The 18,785-nt window shown below is 39.2% G+C and overlaps 3 protein-coding genes across 3 annotated transcripts; all 3 read right to left on the bottom strand.

The window, feature by feature from the left end:
• Nucleotides 1-914: 914 nt before the first annotated feature.
• On the bottom strand, nucleotides 915-3,006 carry LOC146488824 (uncharacterized). Its single transcript, XM_085112425.1, has one exon. The coding sequence runs from the start codon at nucleotides 2,682-2,684 to the stop codon at nucleotides 1,644-1,646; it is 1,041 nt and encodes a 346-aa protein (XP_084968551.1). The 5' UTR covers nucleotides 2,685-3,006; the 3' UTR covers nucleotides 915-1,643.
• A 1,826-nt stretch (nucleotides 3,007-4,832) lies between these two features.
• Nucleotides 4,833-11,919, bottom strand: LOC146488823 (sperm-associated antigen 7 homolog). The gene is made up of 8 exons (XM_085112412.1): nucleotides 11,723-11,919; nucleotides 10,681-10,748; nucleotides 8,573-8,661; nucleotides 7,949-8,033; nucleotides 7,515-7,562; nucleotides 7,351-7,395; nucleotides 6,561-6,723; nucleotides 4,833-5,428 (listed from the first exon to the last, which is right to left on the bottom strand). Exons 1-8 carry the CDS (start codon nucleotides 11,793-11,795, stop codon nucleotides 5,310-5,312), a joined length of 690 nt encoding a protein of 229 aa, XP_084968538.1. The 5' UTR covers nucleotides 11,796-11,919; the 3' UTR covers nucleotides 4,833-5,309.
• Nucleotides 11,920-13,212: 1,293 nt separating this feature from the next.
• LOC146488822 (uncharacterized) lies at nucleotides 13,213-16,652 on the bottom strand. The gene is made up of 2 exons (XM_085112398.1): nucleotides 15,969-16,652; nucleotides 13,213-15,370 (listed from the first exon to the last, which is right to left on the bottom strand). Exons 1-2 carry the CDS (start codon nucleotides 16,454-16,456, stop codon nucleotides 15,205-15,207), a joined length of 654 nt encoding a protein of 217 aa, XP_084968524.1. The 5' UTR covers nucleotides 16,457-16,652; the 3' UTR covers nucleotides 13,213-15,204.
• Between the last annotated feature and the right edge of the window lie 2,133 nt (nucleotides 16,653-18,785).

Genomic DNA, 18,785 nt, shown 5'->3' with positions numbered 1-18,785 from the left:
TTGGTGTGAGGTGTGAGGGAGTGTGTGAGCACTTTTACAAATAAGCTATCTTTCCGCTGGATAGGAGTGAACGCAGGCTCTGTAAACGAGACTGACGGCGAAGTTTACACACGCCTGCGTGGCCGGCGTAATCCGGGCGGGGGGGGGAGGGTGGAGCGAGAAAAAGTGATGGAGGCCCCTCACTTTTTCTCGCTACCCCCTCCCTGATTATGCCCGCCATGCAGGCTATGTTTACACAGGATGGGTTCTTTTGGCGATGTTTGGGAAACTGTGTCAAGAACATCTCTTAATTAAAAAAACAAATACTGAGCACCTCATGAATTTATTCAATTACTAACTTATAAATACGACCATTTTACCAACACAGAAAAGTAATAGTTCAGGAGCATGGAGCAATGTGATTCGGTAGTAAGCCAGTACAATATGAATTCTGTGGCATTACATAACTTATCAAGATCGAGGAAGTTTTACAGGGTAGAAGACTTGTTTCTCGTTAGTACGTAAGAATAATATATTTTTTCTGCTCCAGGTATAGATACAGTATTGTAATCCAAGAATTGTCCTCAAAATAGAAACAAATTTCCCCGCAAGGGATAAATGGTTGCCAAGCAACAGCGCTCGTATAGCAAAGTATTCAACATCTTTGGAGAGTTGTTTTTTTTCCGAGAAAACGATTGACTTAGCTAGGATGAGTTTTTTTTTATTAAAAACGGTGGAACAAAGTAAACAAGGGGATTTCTGTTTAGATCGTTTGAAAATTGTAATAAATACATGTAAATATGATCTCCGTACGTGACCATCAGCACTCCGAAAATTAATAAAACCACATTTGCATTAGGAAACAACACATCGCCACTTAATAACATGTGAGACAACTGTGAATTTTTACGTTCATTAAGTTCCATCCTACCTCGAGAAAGAAAATAATTGCAATTTTAATGCGTCACCTAAAATGCATGCACCTTAACTTGGCGACAAAAACCGGGAACCGCGGAAAAATTTGCACTTGTACATATTACATGTTCCATTGTCAGTAACATTTTCATATTCCAATTGGCTTTGAATTAATTTACACGTAAAGACATATTGACTCTGCAAGTTTGTTTTTGGTGATAAACATCAAACCTTTTGAAGCAGTTTTTTTTTCACCCTGCCGTGCTTTGTCATGCCGATAACGTTTGACATTACGCCAGAAAAATATTCAAATGCATGCGTGTGTCCGATATCTCCAGCTTATTTTTAAGGAAATTCGAGACAGAAAACTCGCATATATTAGTTTACGCCAGCAGCTGCAAGTATTACAAAATAAGATAGAATATTTTTAATTTGTCTCTGCATGGTGCTTTCTTTCCTATCGTTTCCAGAAGTTTTCATTAGAAAAAGAGCACATTATTTTTGACCTCGACCAATCTTGGAAATAAACACTGTTTATTTACCGACACGAAATAATTCATGGCGTTTTAAAAACGAGCGGAATATTAGATGATGTCCGTGAATCAAAAATTGGGTTTTTGGGATGTGAAATTTGCATTTCTATTTTTCAGTCAGACAGAGCCTATGGTGTTTAGTTACAATTGTTCACCTTTATTGCACATTCGCTTGTGTAAACTATAACTATATATTTTTTTATACTGTCCTTGAAATCACTGAATCATTCCGTGGCGATTTTCAAGCCACGATAAACACTTTTCTTCAATTTCTCGTGTCAGGCTTTCCACACTTTTCCAGCGTCGTGTGATTGCCGTTTCGTTGCTGTTTTTATCGCTTTCCTCTGTTGATCTAGAAATCTCGCTTCCTTCTGCCCAAGCTTTGACCGTATCTCTACCATCCCTCGTTCTTCTTTGCGTTCCAGTTGACGAAATTCGCGAGCCAGAACTAACGCTCACTGAGGGCCATGTTCCCTGGCTTCTAATTCTCCTTAATCTTACTGTGGGTCTTGTTGATATAGCTCGGAGATCGCTACATCTAGTCGCATATAAAGGACGTCTAGTCAAGGGAAAATATTGACTTTTTGCGGATTTTGCTTCGGAGTGAAAATGCGTTGATGATTGTCGTGATAAAACTTTGCAGTTTGTCTTCGTGTTAACAAACACACCATCGCCGAGTTCGTTAGAAAAACATTTTTCTTTGTCTTCACGGCTTTCCGTGCAATCATTGTCTTCCTCATTAAGTTTTTCGCAATGAACGTCGTTTTCCAATATAATTTTTTGCGAATTATTCATCGAGGATTGAACATTACGAATAAACCTCTGCGGATGAATAATCCTTTTTCGCGTTTTGTCCCGAAATTTGCTACCTGCGCGTGTTTTTACCACAATCGCTCCCGGCTCCCGGTGTTTTTCTCCTTCATCTCGTAAAAGATCCAACTTTCCTAACGAAATAACTGTTTGCCTCATTTCTTCCGACATGGGAAACAGCTCCGGAGTTCCTCGCCGTTTAACCGGTGGTTTCTCTTCAACCGAAGAGGTGCGTTTTCGCTCTGTTTTGTTTCCAACGCGGCGCTCGTCATTACCAGCTGCCATTTTGGCACAGGTTAGTGATTGTGCCTTTGGTCTCATGCGAGTAAACATATTCGCTAGCATCACTTGTCTTGCAGCTTTCCGAAAATTGAGCGTTTCCCTTGTCATTTTAATATTCCTAGAAGACAGGCTGGCAGTTCTTGGCAAATTTCGTCTTGCTTCCATGGCGTCAAACTGATGGGATAACAACGCACTTAAATTAGTCAATGTTTCCAAGAAAACTAATGAGTTTGTCTGCGCATTGGCGGAACTGAGAACCTGCGAAAGAGCGATCAAATTATCATCGTGATCGCATTAAATTCTTTCTTCCTTTTTTGGCTTGCCATGCAAATCTTAATCAAAGATGTACAGCTTCCTTCCAATGCTCGCAGATGTTTGAAAACGTGAATTCGCGATCAAAAGATATGTACTTAAAATGAACCATTCCAGGCTGTTTGGCCTTCGAAATAATTAGTTTTAACACTCCAAATAGGGACCTATTTACTACCAATTATACTAAAATGTCTGAAAGTGTCACCGAAATTACTTTTTCGCAAGGGCCATTTATCAAGTGTACGCTAAAAAGAGGTGACATATTAAAATTCTTGTATTGTTGAAAATAAAACAATTTTCTGTGACGCGCGAACAGTCGCATGTCCTCTGAAGTTTCCCTTTAATACTCGAAGATAAGTAAACTTTTTGTGCTGCCAATAGCATACACAATAAACTAGATTAGTTATTGAAATTAAAAATTCCCCAAACAAACAAGATCTTGGAGATGACTGGCTCTTCGACCTCTCCTGGATTGAAAATAATCATGCACGTCTACAATTTCTTTCATGCTAAAGGAAAAACGTCTGTGACGTTTCCTTCCTACTTAAAAAAAATAGCAGATGTCTACACGAAAGCCAAAAACAGACAGTTTCTTTGCTAGATATCACAAAAATTTTGAATAAACAATTAATAATTGAAAATACCGCGTTTTGCCTTTCATTCAGACAGTGTTCCAGTACGCGCAAAGATTTATAACCTACAGACTCAAAAGCTATGCTTGGGAGCTAAAATAGCGCAAACGAAAAAAAAAACGTTTAATTAAACGTATTTTGATATTAGGTGTTGCATTTATTATTTGGCTTGATGATCAGGAAAACGGTTTATTGCGGTGATTAATTTTTCACTGAAATCAAATTGCAGTGCTACAACTTCAGGACCAGCGCAGCGTTTCCACTCTCATTACTTATCATCAGAAATACTCGGGAAGTTGTATACAACTGTTCTGAGACAGGGTAGATCTTTGCTTCTCCCCCAGGTGGAGATATTTTGAAGGTTAAACGTAAGATATGGCGGTGAGAAGACATCTCTGTCATTATGCCTTTTAGTGCGCAAAGGACGGTGGGGAGGCTTCGCATGTAGTTTATATGTTCCCATGGTGCCTCGCGCTCATTCAAATGCGAAGGGCCTGTGGAGGAGGAAGACGAACGAGGCTTCCCCTCCCGGCCTGAATAAAAATCGGTGGGGGACCCAGGTCCCCCAGGAATTTCACGTCTACGGTTTACTCAAGCAAAGCAAAGAATCTCCTTTGAACTCAGGTATTTTATGTCGACTGTCGTAAAATCATAGTAAACAACAACAGTGATATCAAACGAAAATACCCTTCTGAACTCGATGAAGACTAACATGCCAGGCGTGCTACGCGCGGAAAAACGTGTGTAGACCCAGTCGGTATCAAGGTGCGCTAAGCGAGGAAAAAGGCGTATAGCCGAGTCGCATTCCAGGCGAGCCACGCGCGAAAAAACGCGAGCAAAACCCAGTTAGTATCAAGGTGCGCTAGAAGCGGAAAAACCGTGCACACCCAGTCCATAGAGAGATCATGTTGAAGATAGCGTTTAATGCAAACCGGCGGCAAAAGCCAGATTCACGTTTACTTTTACTCCAAAGAATTAGTAAATGAATGAGAATAGTGCAGAAAAATTCTGGCCTTTGATGTTAACGTGAAACTACTCCACTTTCAACTTCACTTAGAAAAACGGCTAGCGGCAAACGTAGGAGATTCGTGGTCACATGGTCACGTGTCGTTTGGCGTTTACGTTACGCGTAGAAAAACGCGTGTAAAACCAGCTAGTTTCACAGCAGGCACGGCAAGCGTGGAAAAAACGCGTTGAAAACCAGCCAGTTTCATGACAGACGCGGCACGCGTGAAAAACGCGTGTAAATCCAATCAATACCATATTACAACAAACTATTCTTTTGAAGACAAAATTTGAGACATCTTTCTGCACGGACTAAATGTCCGCGAATATTTAAAAATTAATCAGACATTTCTGAGATTAAAACGATGGTACAGAAGTCGTGGTATTTAATAATAAAAATGCTATAGACAAAATCTGAAAAAAAAAATGTAACAATTATATGACCCCTTCAGCTTAAAACCACTGGCTAACTTGAGCCGAAGGCATAGATTCAGTTTCTCTCTTTTCAAATTCCAACTAATTTTCTTTCGCTGGCTTCAACTGTTCTCTTTTCTCATCAGGTCTTCATCGACAGATTATCGACATCTTAGCCTCACCACACAATGACACATGGGTCTTCTCAAGTCAACCAAGTCAGTCAACGTCAATCCAAACTACCATCCAGTCTTTTCGTCGATGGCGGTCTTTTTTTTCTTAAGAATTCGGTTAAAACTGTGATTCCTCAACTTGCATTTTATAATAGAATAATGAATTGAACTCAGTTTATCAAGCGATGTGGTGAACCATCCCAAGCGCCCATTCTTATAGCTGTAATTTGTTATGTTGATGCTTGTTATCGATGTTAATTTTCATCCTGATCGTTTTCTTCCTCAGAATCACCTGGCTTAAACTTCTTCCTCTTGCGAATATCATTGAGGGTCTCCTCTATTGATCGAAGATCTCTTTTGTTTTCACTTGGAACTAAGTAAAACAGAAAAGAAAAAAGTCAATTATATTAAGGAGGGTGCCTACTTTTATTGCTACGCATAAGTTCTGCGCATCTCGAGATACTCGAATTTCCTATGGGTTCATCGGCATCCGTGGATCTCGGGAGATCATGGATCTGCGCCGGGGTTAGAGCATCGTCTGCTGTGGCTGTGCAGACCGATGCAGGACTGGCAGACTCTGCCACAGGTGGTGCAGGTGAAGGGGCTGTTGGATGAAGATGGTGGCTGGCGATTCTTCCGACGAGCGCGTTTCTCCTCCGCAGTCTATGGGTGGTGCCTTCTAATACAGGGATTTTTTTGCGCGGTTTAAAACTATGCGGAGAAGACAGACCTTAGCAAGTGTTCTTGGTATCCAAAAAGAAAATTGGGGATAACCATGCATTTTCCAGAGATAATAAAGCTTCACTTTGGGAAAAATGCCATACATTGCTTTGTATTTCAGGACTTTTCAAAATTATTGCTGCTTAATTATCCCTAAAAATGCGTGGCTACAACTAATTTTCTTTTTGGATTCCAATAGCCCTTGCTAAGATCTGCTTTTCCCACATAGTCATAAACCACACAAAAATACTTTGGTATCAGTAGGCACCATCCTTAAAATCCCCACCACCATCATCATCATCATCATCATCATCATCATCATTGTTACAATCATCATCATACGATTATCATCACTAATTCTTGGAGGAATTCAGAGGAAAAGTTTACCAAAAATTTTATCATAATTATTATGATAAAATAACAATTATAATAATTATTATAATCATAATAATTGTTATGATAAAATCTTTGGTAAACTGATAGGAGAAGGAGAAGGAGGTTTGAAAATGCAATCTTAATAATTATTATTAAGATCGCATTTCTAACCTCCTCCTTTGTTTTTGCTTTATGAATTACCAATGCATTGACATTTATTTACCTTTTTCTCAATATATTGACAATAATAATTTATATATTATTAATCCATAGTTTAATGTATGGCAAGGTGACCTCTAGAAACCACCAGGCTTATAGTTGAGGCCACCTCGTACGTAACAATATGCTTACATAGCTAGTGCTATGCCTTTGAGAACAGTTCTTCTTAGGATGAGGTTTTTCCTACTCACCGTAGCCATAAGCTGAATTACTCTTGGTTGCTCTTGCGGCATCTTTTCCACTATCGGAGCCCAGTAAGTGTTTGTATTTATCTTTGTAATACGTGGGTGGCTGCTGTTTTGATTGCTGCGATGAGCTCTGTGCTCCGTCAACACTGTGCTTATCGTCTGAATTCTGTAAGACAAACAACTGATTAAAATTCAATTCCTAACAAAATGCAACAATCAACAAGTTCATCACGTCAACCTGGCACTTATGCTTTAGGCTTTACTTTCTTTCCAACACTTTGTTACTCACTCAAATATGTTCTCTATTTTTGTCACCTAATCATAATTAATTATGCATGTTTCCCTAAGTTGTTATATAGTCCTAATGGTTTTTCAAATATTCTGTAACTGGTGATGATGTTTGTAACATCGAAACATGTCTTACAAATTAAAAAATGTTGTAATCTTCTTAAAATGCAAAAAGATGACATGAAAGTTTTCCTGAAGTAACATCATGTCTCACAGTCTGGCCAGTAAGGCCAACACTTGAAAAGATTAGAGTCTATATTCAAGTTTCTGACACATAAATGAACTAGAAGTATTACGCTGACCCCTGGAGGGCTGCTAGCTCATCACAGGATACCCAGTATGAACTGTCTGGAGCATTACTACTCCTCCTGGATGGGACTCTAGTCTATCACAAGATACCCAGTAAGAAGTGACTAGGAGAGTGATACCACTCCCCCTGGATGGAATGCCAGTCCATCACAGGACAAAATGAACATTTCTATCAGTCCCCAATTTATCTAGTTACCTTGGCGTCTTCTTTGGACTTGCTGATGCTTTCAGGATCAAATTCCTGGTGAATAACAAAATTAATGGCCTTTTTTCAAACAATCTAATTCACTTGGGAAACATTTTTATGTGATAAAGCATCTCAAGGACTATAATAGCTCTTAAAAAGGATTTTTGGGATACCTCTCCATTCCTGTAAGCCTCTAACTCTTCATCTGATGGCGGAAATTCCTTGGAAAATATAAACAGCACAATATTCAATCCCACAGTATATTTTAATTAACAATTTAACAAACTTGCAGTTCCTAGAGCAATTTCCCAATCCTTGCCTGTTAATATACTTATAAGAGCCACTAGATTGTAACACGAAGAACAATGGAGAATGCACATACAAACAATATTATACACTAGCATGTAACAATGGTATACTTCATGTAAAAATTATGTATTCTTATGGTATAGGTTTCAAATCCCAAAGTACAGTAAAACTGAGTGTTTCTCTCAAACTCTTAACCAGAACAGAATTTTTAGTGGCTGTCTTACTTGCACACACTTCAGGTTTGCAACTAACTCACAATAAAGGTAGCATAATTAGCAGACATGAAATATCGCTTCACCTTTTTAAACAGCATAACATATCTGTCAATCTCATCTTCACCAAAAGAGAAGGTGGTAAGACCAGCAATCTCTGCAACATCATGACTGTGAATAGACAACACAGAAAATGAGGGATGACAGCTTTCTTTGGATTGGTTATAGTGGAGAGTGGTGCTCAAATATAAGAAAGTATAAATAAGGGAAACTTCAAAGCACTCTGCTCCTCCCCCCAAACAAATATAACAAGGAGGTGGGGGGAGGTTCTGACCTGTTCATTTTTCATTTTCCATTATCAACATGCATTTCCAGAAAATATCCATACTCCCCACACAAAAGTATGAAACTAAATTGGAATTTCCAGATAGGAGAGAGGGTCTAACCTAAGAATCCTTTGGCGGGATGGCTGTCAATATTTTTTTATCAGTCAACATGCAACATTTGAACAATCATAACACATGAAATATGCTTAATTTTTGGAAGAGAGATTTGTATAGTTATAAACAAAACAAATTTGGGGGACATTTTGTTGAGGTAATATCTTGTCTACATGTGAAATGAAGTAGGTGTGTCTCGGCCGCTTGTCTTGCTTGAGAATGGAGACAGAAAAGATTGCAGTGTGATTGTAGTAGCCTAACTGTACTTACACAATACTCCTTTGTATTCTATTCATTGGTGGGTACTTCAGTCTTGTTCGTTTTGTATCTTTGATAAACTCTGTCACTTCTTTCTCAGTCTGAATTAAAAACAAAAAGCATTAGTATTTATATCAGAAGTAAACATGGCCACTCCCTATGCTTAAAGAGTACACAGGGAGGGGGTATATCTTCTCCCCACCAGGTAGAGGCAAGTGAGAGAGAGAATTTTAAAACATCTATGAGAGGCAAGAAGTAAGATCCCCAAGTTGGCAGAAAGAAGAAGAAGAAATGGGTGAAATACATCAACATGGCATAATGTTTAGCACATGAAAAAGCACAAAGAAGTGACATTCACTGGAAAAGGAGTAAAGGGTGAGATTGATTGTCACCCCCTCCCTCTGTCCCACCCTAGTTATGAGAGGGATCCACTTAGGACAGGTCTTTGCAAAAAACATTTAGTAAAAGAGCTATTTTTGTGGCTGGGATCATGATGGAATCATGCCTATTTTTGCCTGGTTCACACTTGCAACCAAACAAAATATTATAAAAGAAAAGAACATTTTTATCCTTGATAGCAGTTTTTTTCCGTCAGTGACACGGGCGTAATGGGATAAAGAAAATCTGAGTTCTCCCAACAGGGACCAACATGAACATAGTCTAATGTCCAAGCTGAGGGTCCCCAATAGGGTTCTTCAATCCTGCCATCCCGGACAAAATTTTCCCTCAATCCCGTAATCCCGACTGCTGTTTTAGCCCAATCCCGATTCCGGCCAGGTCATAATTTTTTTCAAGCCCCTTACGTCCACGAAAAAAGGCATTTTCAGTTGGATGTAAATTCCCACTGAAAATCTGAGCACTGGTTTTTGGTCACCAAAAAATTAGCTGTAAGATTATTTCTTCTATTTCTTTCCACAATAACGACGACATCGTTCATTTAAGACGTTTTCAAAGTTTCCCGCGAATCACGTCAGTCAATAAGTCAATTTGCAATTTCTTTTAGAGCTTGTTCTTTTTCCTTTTATTTTTTACTCTCAATTGAATGGTGAGGGCTAATTGTCTAGTCACGTTGATGCTTGGAAAACTTTTCAGTCAGGGATAATGTCCATCAAAGTCTGAAGAGCATTGCTACTCACGTACCACAACGTGGGACTGCAACAGATATTTGAAAAGATGACAGGCCAAACACGACTCCCGCTGGTTGCTTAATGTACCTCAGACTTCTGAATTAATGCTTAATTTTCTGAGTACGTTTTAGAGATTTTCCTTTTCAATCAAAATGTGGTGAGATCTCTCTGTTGACCTTTTGATTTTGATCATGAAGGAAACTACTCAAATTTACCGAATGGAAGTTTTCTTATCATTCGGAGCCGTTTAAATTAGTTCCTTTATGCCGTTGTGTACGCTAGCTCTGTGGCATTTGTTTAGGCTTATTAGCTCAAGTTAACTGCAAGGTCTCAGGGAGCACTGACGAAATTTTATCTGTAAAGACATAGAACCCATAATGAATTTCTTTTCTCTTCCAGCACGGTGACAACCACATTTTCATTAAACATTTTCCACACCGGACTTCCCGGATCTTGTTTCTTCAGAGTTAATTTTCCCGCATCCCGCTTTGTAAAAGCGTCAAATCCCGCATCCCGTCACTAATTCTTATCCCGAATATCGTCACTCTTTTCCGCTAAAATCCCGAATCCCGACCTTTAAAAAGGCCAAATCCCGGATCCCGAAAAACCTATTGGGGACCCTCCTAGCTCACACAACATCACATTTCTTTTACATTAATTCCTTATAATAATAATGATTTATTATGTTATAAGTCATTGTGTTCCGCTGATGTTGTTATACTGCCTGATCCACACGAGTAACATATAACATTGATACGAAGTATTTTTTGTTTGCACGACGACTAAAAAAATTATCATAATGCTATTATGATTCTTTAGGCTACGGGAGGTATCTACCTGCAGATGGAGTGTTCAATGGCTGCAGTCTGACTTAATCCCACATAATGACAGATAAACCTATGCTATTGCTCATTACTGGATGTCTGATGTTTTACAATCTTGGAATTCTGTAACAAATTTCTTAAAATCACTACGTTAAAAAGAAGCTCTTACTTTTGCACGAAACTCTGCATTCTTCTTCTTCTCCTCAATTTGAAGTTTCTTGAGTTTGGCTCTTTCCGCTATAGGGCAAAACAATAATATTTACTACATTAAATGTATTTTCTTTTAATTGTGTAATTTTAGGACAAAAATAAGTGATTTAAAGCAAACAATATTTCAAAATATTCAGGATGTCACTGTCGAGCTAAAATCAATTGAAGAGCTCAGAGCATAACTGGCCTATGGTGCACAAATTTCAGATCGTTTTTTGCTGTTTTAGCTCAGATTGACCAGACTTTTTGCATGTGGTCTTGAATTTCTTCAGGAAACATTGCCCCAATGTTTTATCCACTGCTTTGCGATTTGTTTGCAATAAAAAACTATGATTATGGGCAAAAATAAAGCGCAAAGCAGCACTAAATTATTGCTCCAATGTTTTATCCACTGCTTTGCGATTCGTTTGCAATAAAAAACTATGATTTTGGGCAAAAATAAAGCGCAAAGCAGCACTAAATTATTGCTCCAATGTTTTATCCACTGCTTTGCGATTCGTTTGCAATAAAAAACTATGATTATGGGCAAAAATAAAGCGCCAAGCAGCACTAAATTATTAAATATTAAAGGTGGTCACTCTTACAACTATGATTGAAAGGGTTTGATATTACAAAATGTTTGACAAGTTTACCAGTCTGAAATTGAATGCGAAATTATAAGGCTGTTATTTTAAAAGACTATAAAAACATGTCAGGACAGTAACTGTCCAAATAAGCCTTTTATCGTCTTTGAATAGTATAAAGGGAGTCGGACCTCAAGCAAACTAAACTGTAGCTAGATGAGCTTACATTATTTTTCTTTAAATCATTTTAAATCTTTTAATTTAAAGATTGACTTACGTTATATTCAAGTGTAACAAATCAGTCTTTGCCGAAATTAATTTGAAACCAAACGAGAGCCATTGTGAATTGAATGCGTTTCATATCAGAATTAATAAGCTTCATCAATTCAAATGCGTTTGGAAGAAACGTGAAAATTCAAAACAAGTTCTCCTCCTCACCTTTCGCCTTTCTGTCGACTTCTGTAGTCGGAGGAGCATCCATGCTCTTCAGAATTGATCCCAAAAGATCCATTGTGGTGTCCAAAGATAGTTGGATACTATAGATTGTAGTAAAACCTGATCCTTTACGAGTTAATCTGCGAAGTCTTCAGCTGTGTCGTCCATCAGGATATCTCGGCCGCCATTTTGAACCTTACTTCGTGCCCTAGCCTGCGAACGCAGACGTATTTCCGGCTGTCGCTTCACTCCGCCGAAAAATAACGTCTGCGAAAACGAGCCGAGAAAAAATTTCCGTGACGTCAAAGCTTTTGTCTTGTTGTTAGCCAATAAAATTCCCTGATAGAATTTGACACTCGCGTACACGCGCGAACCCGGCGATTTAGAACTGGCATTAGCTATAAGCTCGGGCGAAACACCCGTAAAAGATTTCTACGTCTGAGGTTTGTTTTCTATGCAAAGTAAAAGTTTCCAGTGAAGAGAAGATAAAAGTGTTTGGAAAAAGTTCTCTGGAAATTCACAAATTAATACTGCGTTCAACTAAAGTCGATCTGACTGCTTACGTTGGAAGCTTTGCCGCTCCAAATGTTATAATCGTCTGCTTCGCTACAAGAGGGCTTTGGACAAAGTAGCAGATTTCGAGAAGGAAATCAAACAAGATTTTAAAAATGATGGCCCGTTCCGTGTAAAACGACTCGCTAACGAGCTAGGACAGACGCCAGAGGCGAAAAAGAGTCTGCTTTGAAGGTGCGAATGTAAATAATCGCTCGCAATTAAATGTCACGTTCGATCCGAGCTTTGGTGCTTCTTCTTTTGAAAGCTCTTATCCGCCTCCTGTTGTCACTTTTGGTGCTGTTAGCCTTATTGCCCCAGTAGCTTTGCTTTCGTCAAGTCGTTTTCTCGTTCCAAACGGCTTGCTTGAAAATGCTTCTGGAGGAGTAACATCGGGCTTCACTGACCGAGTGTTGACCTCCGCGCCGAAGTGCACACAAAGATTACAATAAACAAACATGATGCAGTTGATGATATATTCGTTTAACCCTTTAAACCCTACGATCAAGATTTGAATTCTCACTTGTTGCCCCTATTCATTTCCTGCAGAAGAGGAGAGGTTGTTTAAATATCCACCAAATTCATCTTGAACCATGTTTTACAAAGCATTCATGCTGATCACTCATAGGGCTTAAAGGGTTACAACAGGCCCTACGTGTGGTATAAAATGACAAAATAAATAATTGTAAGTTGAAACCCTTTCATAGAATGGTATGTCACAAGCAGTCAAGATGCAAATCTAGCTACACTGTATTTTAATGGTCTCTTGTAATCAACTAGTCTCCTTCGCAGCCGTTATTTAAGGTCGTCACGCAACGCTCCTCCAAATACGCGTTTTAAACGCGTTTAATACGCATTAAAACTAGCGGGGAGGAGCGTTGCGTGACGACCCTAATAACGGCTGCGAAGGAGACTAGTAATCAACATGAGAATCCCTTAAATGCAATGCATAGGTGGTGAAAAATTGACATTGAATGTGATGGCTTTCTCGGAAATGTGCATATTTGTCAAGAACCACTCACAAAAGTTCTGATTAACATTTGGCAGGAATACAATTCAGGAAACAAGGTGGATTATTTCAAAACAACTAAAATTTAACAGTGGAAATTTAAAGAACAATAATCCAGTTTTCCTTTAACAAAGGAGATCTAAAAAGTTGTGGGAAAAATATCACTGGAAGAGTGTTAACACAAGAACATTGTTTACAAGTTTGTTTCAGATAAATTATGGGAGTAATATATTACATGATGTAGCAAGATTCTCAGCAAACATACAAAACCTGTTTAATTAAAGGCATGTTTATAGCACAGTTATCGGATTGTTTCTTTGGAAATAACACATGTCAGAAGTATCAAAAACTGTGTGCAGCCACATACGCTAAGCCAAAACCAATATAATATATTAAGTAACTGTAATCTTAACTACCAGCATGCAAACGTTCTTGTTAGAGTCATCTATTGTGTAGTTCCAGAAAATGTCCATACTCCCCCCACAGAAGGGATTGAAAATTCCCGAGGGGTGGGGGTTCTCAAAGGCCCAAATATGTAAGTAAATGTATGAAGCTTGACTGGAATTTCCAGAGAGGTGAGGGAGGGGGGGGGGGGGTCTAAGGAAAAATCCATCCCATGGGAAAGGTATGGATAATTTTTGGAACTACACATTCTATTGCAGCTGCAAATGAAAAAAATGCTTTTAAATGTTGTGTGAAACCACTTACAAACATTAACCAGGGGTCATACAGAACTTTTAATTTCAGAATATTTTCAGAATAACTTCAAGCATATTGCATTCTTTTCACACTTTTTAAGGGCTGTAAATGCAATAAGTGCCAAAAGCAATTGTTGCAACTAATTAAAAATTGGTTCATGCTTAGCGTGCGTATATCGAGTTATGGATGCACGCGGGAAAGTTTGGAGAGCACGAAAGAGGCGTAAGAGTTGCGGGAGGTGTAGCCGAGAGCAACTCTAGCTTCTTGAGTGCTCTCCAAACTTCCCAAGTGCATCCTTAACTCGATATATGCACAGCTAAAAGCATGAAGCAATTCTTTTATAACATAGTTAAAATACAGTAAAGATTTGGAAAACAGGTTTTGTTTCCTGATTAATTACAAAATTCTCTGTAAAAAGAAGAAAAGTGAAAGTGATTTCTCATATCGGTTTAATCTAAACGTTTCATTAAACTTTGACAAGCTCTTATGAATATACATTTTTTATGGTGTTGTCTCTCAGTAAAACATTTTTCATAACATAGTGCGCGCATGCTTCCCCTATCTGACTTGCACATGTCATCCAATGGACGCATGGCTGTGCGTATGTTGAGAAATGTACCATGATGACGCCAATAGTAATTAGATTAGGATGCACGTACGCTATGTTATAGAACGCGAATAGGTCCGTGATCACTCTGGAAGGATGCAAGGGTGTGGTCCTTGTTTGACTGTGGGGTGCAAAAGTGTAGCATTTCTAGCAATTAGCAACACAGCCTTTGGATCTCTTTCTTCTGAGCTATAGATTTTTTCCCCAAGGAGGGTCTTCAGTGTTGAGTACACAACGGCACATTGTTTGATAGTTTGCGTGGAAATGATGGTTCTGGTTGCTGCTGAGCCACAGTCTTTCAACTCATCGGCTATCCAGGCGAAATACTCTGTAAGGCTAGCATTTTTCCCCATGTATTGTACAACATAGGCTATGTTTTCTTTGTTTGGGTTTTCATGAACAATGTGGGAACCATCCATTAGCAGCACTTTAAATATTGTGCCCCTGGTATCCTTTGTGGCCGTGGCAGTAAATGCAATGAATGGGGTTCTTGGAAGAAGGGACTGGAACTCGTGCAAATGCGAAAACCAAACTTGAAAAGCTGCATGTTTGTTCGTTTTTGACTTTCCCCTAGAATGGAAAATATACTTGTATAAACATGTAAGCTTAAACGAAATATTAGCCAGCTAGAACAATCAGTTTTTCCAGTGATCTCTCCCTTGTGTCTGTGGTAGCTGTCACTGTAAGGGCAACAAAAGGAACTTCCAAAAGCAGGGACCTGAACTCATTAAGTCTTGAAAACCACACTCTGAAGGCTGCATGTTTATTTGATTTTGATGTACCCCTAAAAAAATATGAAAACCACATAAGTTGGACTCCTTTGGGTACTGGATGCAAATGAAGCACATTGTTGAACCATTGCTTGTGTATTTGGTCCAATATTGTTTCTATTATTTTACGCCATCTGTGTCCAGTACACCAAGTAAGAGCCATTATATAGTTGTGTGTTGTAGACATTGGCATAAAAATAATAAACTGCAACAGGGTGGAGGCCAGGAATATATAAAGCATAAATACATTCGCATGACCCTTCCCATAAATCACGGTGAAAATAACAATTTCAACAAATGAACGAATGTACTGCGTGCATTACCTTCTGAATTTAAAGGAGATGTCATGTTATCAAAATAATTTGCATGCACTCAACAACAATTTCATTTCATTGTCTGAAATTGACATAATATTAATTCAAAAAAAGTACGAGGAAAAACAACCAAGTAAAGCTTGACCTAGATATACTTAAGGAGCGTGATTTCAGGTAAACAACAAAACAAAAGAAAATCTCGATCTGAGACATTCTGAAAGATGCTCATTTCACAATTGTTCATTTTGTTCCATTTGGAGGAGGCAATAAGTCAAGTAAAAGTCCCTGTATAACTTACCAATGGGATATTATATGAGCTTCATCAATAGCCACAGCTCGTACGGACTTCTTGTAACTGTCGCTTGAGACCATTTTACGCCACCTTTCATCGCCCAACCATGTTTCTGGCGATCCGTAACCAATAGAATACTGGCCATTTTCCACTGCTTTCCTCTGCGATTCAGTGATTATATCGCTCAGACAAATAGCACTTATTCCAAGCGAGGTTAATCGACTTACTTGGTCTTTCATTAGGCTAACTAATGGCGAAACTACGATTACTATATTTCTCTCACGTGCTGGCTCCAGCGAAGCAAACACTTCGGGTACTCCCTGAAATATCATTGACTTTCCAAATCCAGTAGGTAAATTCACGAAAACAGCCTTATTATCCAGAACGATGCATCTTATGGCCTCTTCTTGTTGTTGATTGAGCTTCTGTATTCCAAATCTTTCACAAACTTTTCTGGACGCCAACTGCACACAAGACTCAACATCGTCCGCCATTTTTTTTACACGCGTACTCGTGTGCCTCACGCTAGACACGCGTGTTTAGTTCTGGACTTTTCTGAACCAAATTGTGATTGGTTCAAAAAGAATGACGTCATGGAAATCGTTTGTGGGTTCGTTTTCGCAGACGTTATTTTTCGGCGGAGTGAAGCGACAGCCGGAAATACGTCTGCGTTCGCAGGCTATTCGTGCCCAGGCTATCTTGCTAAACTCGCTGACTCTACCCTCGCGCGAGCCTCACGCGCGTGCTTCTCGGCGAAAGTGTCAAAAATCCAGAGATTCATAATGCAGGCTGGGAGAACTCATCCTCAAAGACCCTTGTGGATAATTTCCCATCCGTTTCCGCACTTTCGACTATTTTCTGGGTCTCTAAGTATGTAGTCTCCCTCGTCACGCAACGCTCTTCCCCAGGAGGAACGTTGCGTCACGTTGCCTTGCGTTGCGTTGCCTTGCGTGACGTTGCTGCGAGGAAGACTACTTAAAGTATGAGGAGCACTCAGACTTTTGTGATACGTACCTGTATCACTGGCTGAAAAATTCATGAAACATTTATTCATCCTACTAAAAACATAATATCTCATTTCTTTCACAAGATTGCGAGTTTGTCACTGAAAAACGAGGCCCTTTCGCATGGTTGGTCCGGAAATTTTCCGGAACTGACGAGCCGAAAATTTTGACTAAATGCCGAAAGCGTCTATGGTGTTTTAAAGTTAAATGTCAGGATACTTTTTTTTCAAATTATCTGACATCGAATTTGTCTGCTCCTAGAAACACGTAATATTTTCGGGCCGTGTTTGCTCGGCCTAATTTTCCAAAATGGTACATGTCTTTCACTGCCAAAAGTTCTGTATCTTCCTCTTTTACTAGTAGAAGATTTCAAAGAAACAATATGATACTAGAAAAAGGGTTTTTTTAAAAGTTGTTGCTGTCCGCTCGCTGAAGAATATGAGATATATTATATTAAAAACCCTGGATCATTAGATAAAACAATTCCAGAATTTTCATTGGCTTAGCGGCCATGGGAGATTTAACAATTATCCTGCGAAATCGCGGGGAATATCGCCTGATACTTAGCCGACGAAAAAGTTGGCTAAAACAAGTGAGGATGATACCCTTCATCCTCTCTTGGCTAAAATCAGAGGATATTCCTCAGGATTGAGCAGGATAGTTGTTTTATTATTCAACACATTGATAACAAAGCCCAGTTTTATTGTAAAAAAGCTGTAGACGATCTTTATTTTGCCATTTTTCTCCCCGACAAAAAAGACGGTCACATAATTACACTTTATACGTAAACAGTACCGTAAAATGGAAAAACATAAAAAAAAACTAAAACTATCCGCTGAATGCACCTCTGATGCACAAGTATTCCCTGTTAGCAGAAGCTCTTTTCCTGGTGTAGGTCTCTTTTCTCTCGTCAACGAACACCAGGAAAAGAGCCTCTGCTAGCAGGGAAGCACACGTATGAAATTGTAATTTAAATGTGCCACGCGACCATGTTCGCTGACCGTTGATTTTCAGCACGCCGTGAATTTTTGAAGAGGCAGCGCCACATGCAATGAAATTTGCGCAGACAATCGTCCGCGCGACAGTGTTTGTGCAGCTGAAAATTGCCGCTGCTAGCCTGTGTAGCAGTCGTTCCCTCCTCAAGCGAGAGTTAGAAGCGAACGAAAGCTTCCAGAGATAATTAAAGAGGAAAAAAACAAAAAAAGAGTATTTTTTTTTTTGCTTCTTATGTTAAAGGGCCCTATATAAGTAAATAAATTATTAAATTATTAAGCTATCCCTACCTTCCCCTGCACGCTTGGAAACTGGAAACGACTGCTATGTGGGCTATGTAGCTCCTGGTTGTCAGTTGGTAGAGCTCTGCACCGGTATCACAGTCGTACCGTGTTCAAATCCCCCTCAAGCCACTGAATTTTTTCAGGCTCTCTTTTCGTAGCTGCTTTACACAACGGCGATGGTCTTTCGTCTATTATATATACACTACCGTGCGCTGAGCTCACACCGAGTGTAAAGTTGGTCCTCATGCAGTAAGTAAAGGGCCTCTTGTCTGGAACACGATAAGAAGCTACTGGCTGGCCAAAACGCGATTCCAGCGTCGTTCCTCGCGCGCTATAACTACAATCTTGGACAGAACAAAAAAGAAATTACCCTCCCCCCCCCCCGCCAAAATCATTGCGCGCAAAGCAAACCTCGCCATTTTTCCATTATTGAAATGGTCTCAAATCTTCATTTGAATTGTCCAAGATTATAGTTTACGAATTTTTTTTTTCATAGCTATTATATATTTCATGGTCTACTAACTTGTTAATTTTCGAGCACC

Source organism: Pavona decussata, unplaced genomic scaffold (assembly GCF_977016875.1).
Source record: "Pavona decussata unplaced genomic scaffold, jaPavDecu1.1 SCAFFOLD_8, whole genome shotgun sequence".
Lineage (NCBI taxonomy): Eukaryota > Metazoa > Cnidaria > Anthozoa > Scleractinia > Agariciidae > Pavona > Pavona decussata.
This window is presented reverse-complemented; position numbering and strand designations above follow the sequence as displayed.

What these genes read in the sequence shown, in the direction of transcription:
- LOC146488822 (XM_085112398.1), bottom strand. Translation starts at nt 16,456, where the DNA reads ATGGCGGACGATGTTGAGTCTTGTGTGCAGTTGGCGTCCAGAAAAGTT. An exon ending in GCTCATATAATATCCCATTG is followed by an intron (nt 15,371 to 15,968) that starts GTAAGTTATACA and finishes ATATTTTTTTAG; the next exon opens with GGGTACATCAAAATCAAATA.
- LOC146488823 (XM_085112412.1), bottom strand. Translation starts at nt 11,795, where the DNA reads ATGGATCTTTTGGGATCAATTCTGAAGAGCATGGATGCTCCTCCGACT. An exon ending in ATGTTATGCTGTTTAAAAAG is followed by an intron (nt 7,563 to 7,948) that starts GTGAAGCGATAT and finishes ATATTTTCCAAG; the next exon opens with GAATTTCCGCCATCAGATGA. An exon ending in AGGCTTACAGGAATGGAGAG is followed by an intron (nt 7,396 to 7,514) that starts GTATCCCAAAAA and finishes GTTATTCACCAG; the next exon opens with GAATTTGATCCTGAAAGCAT.
- LOC146488824 (XM_085112425.1), bottom strand. Translation starts at nt 2,684, where the DNA reads ATGGAAGCAAGACGAAATTTGCCAAGAACTGCCAGCCTGTCTTCTAGG.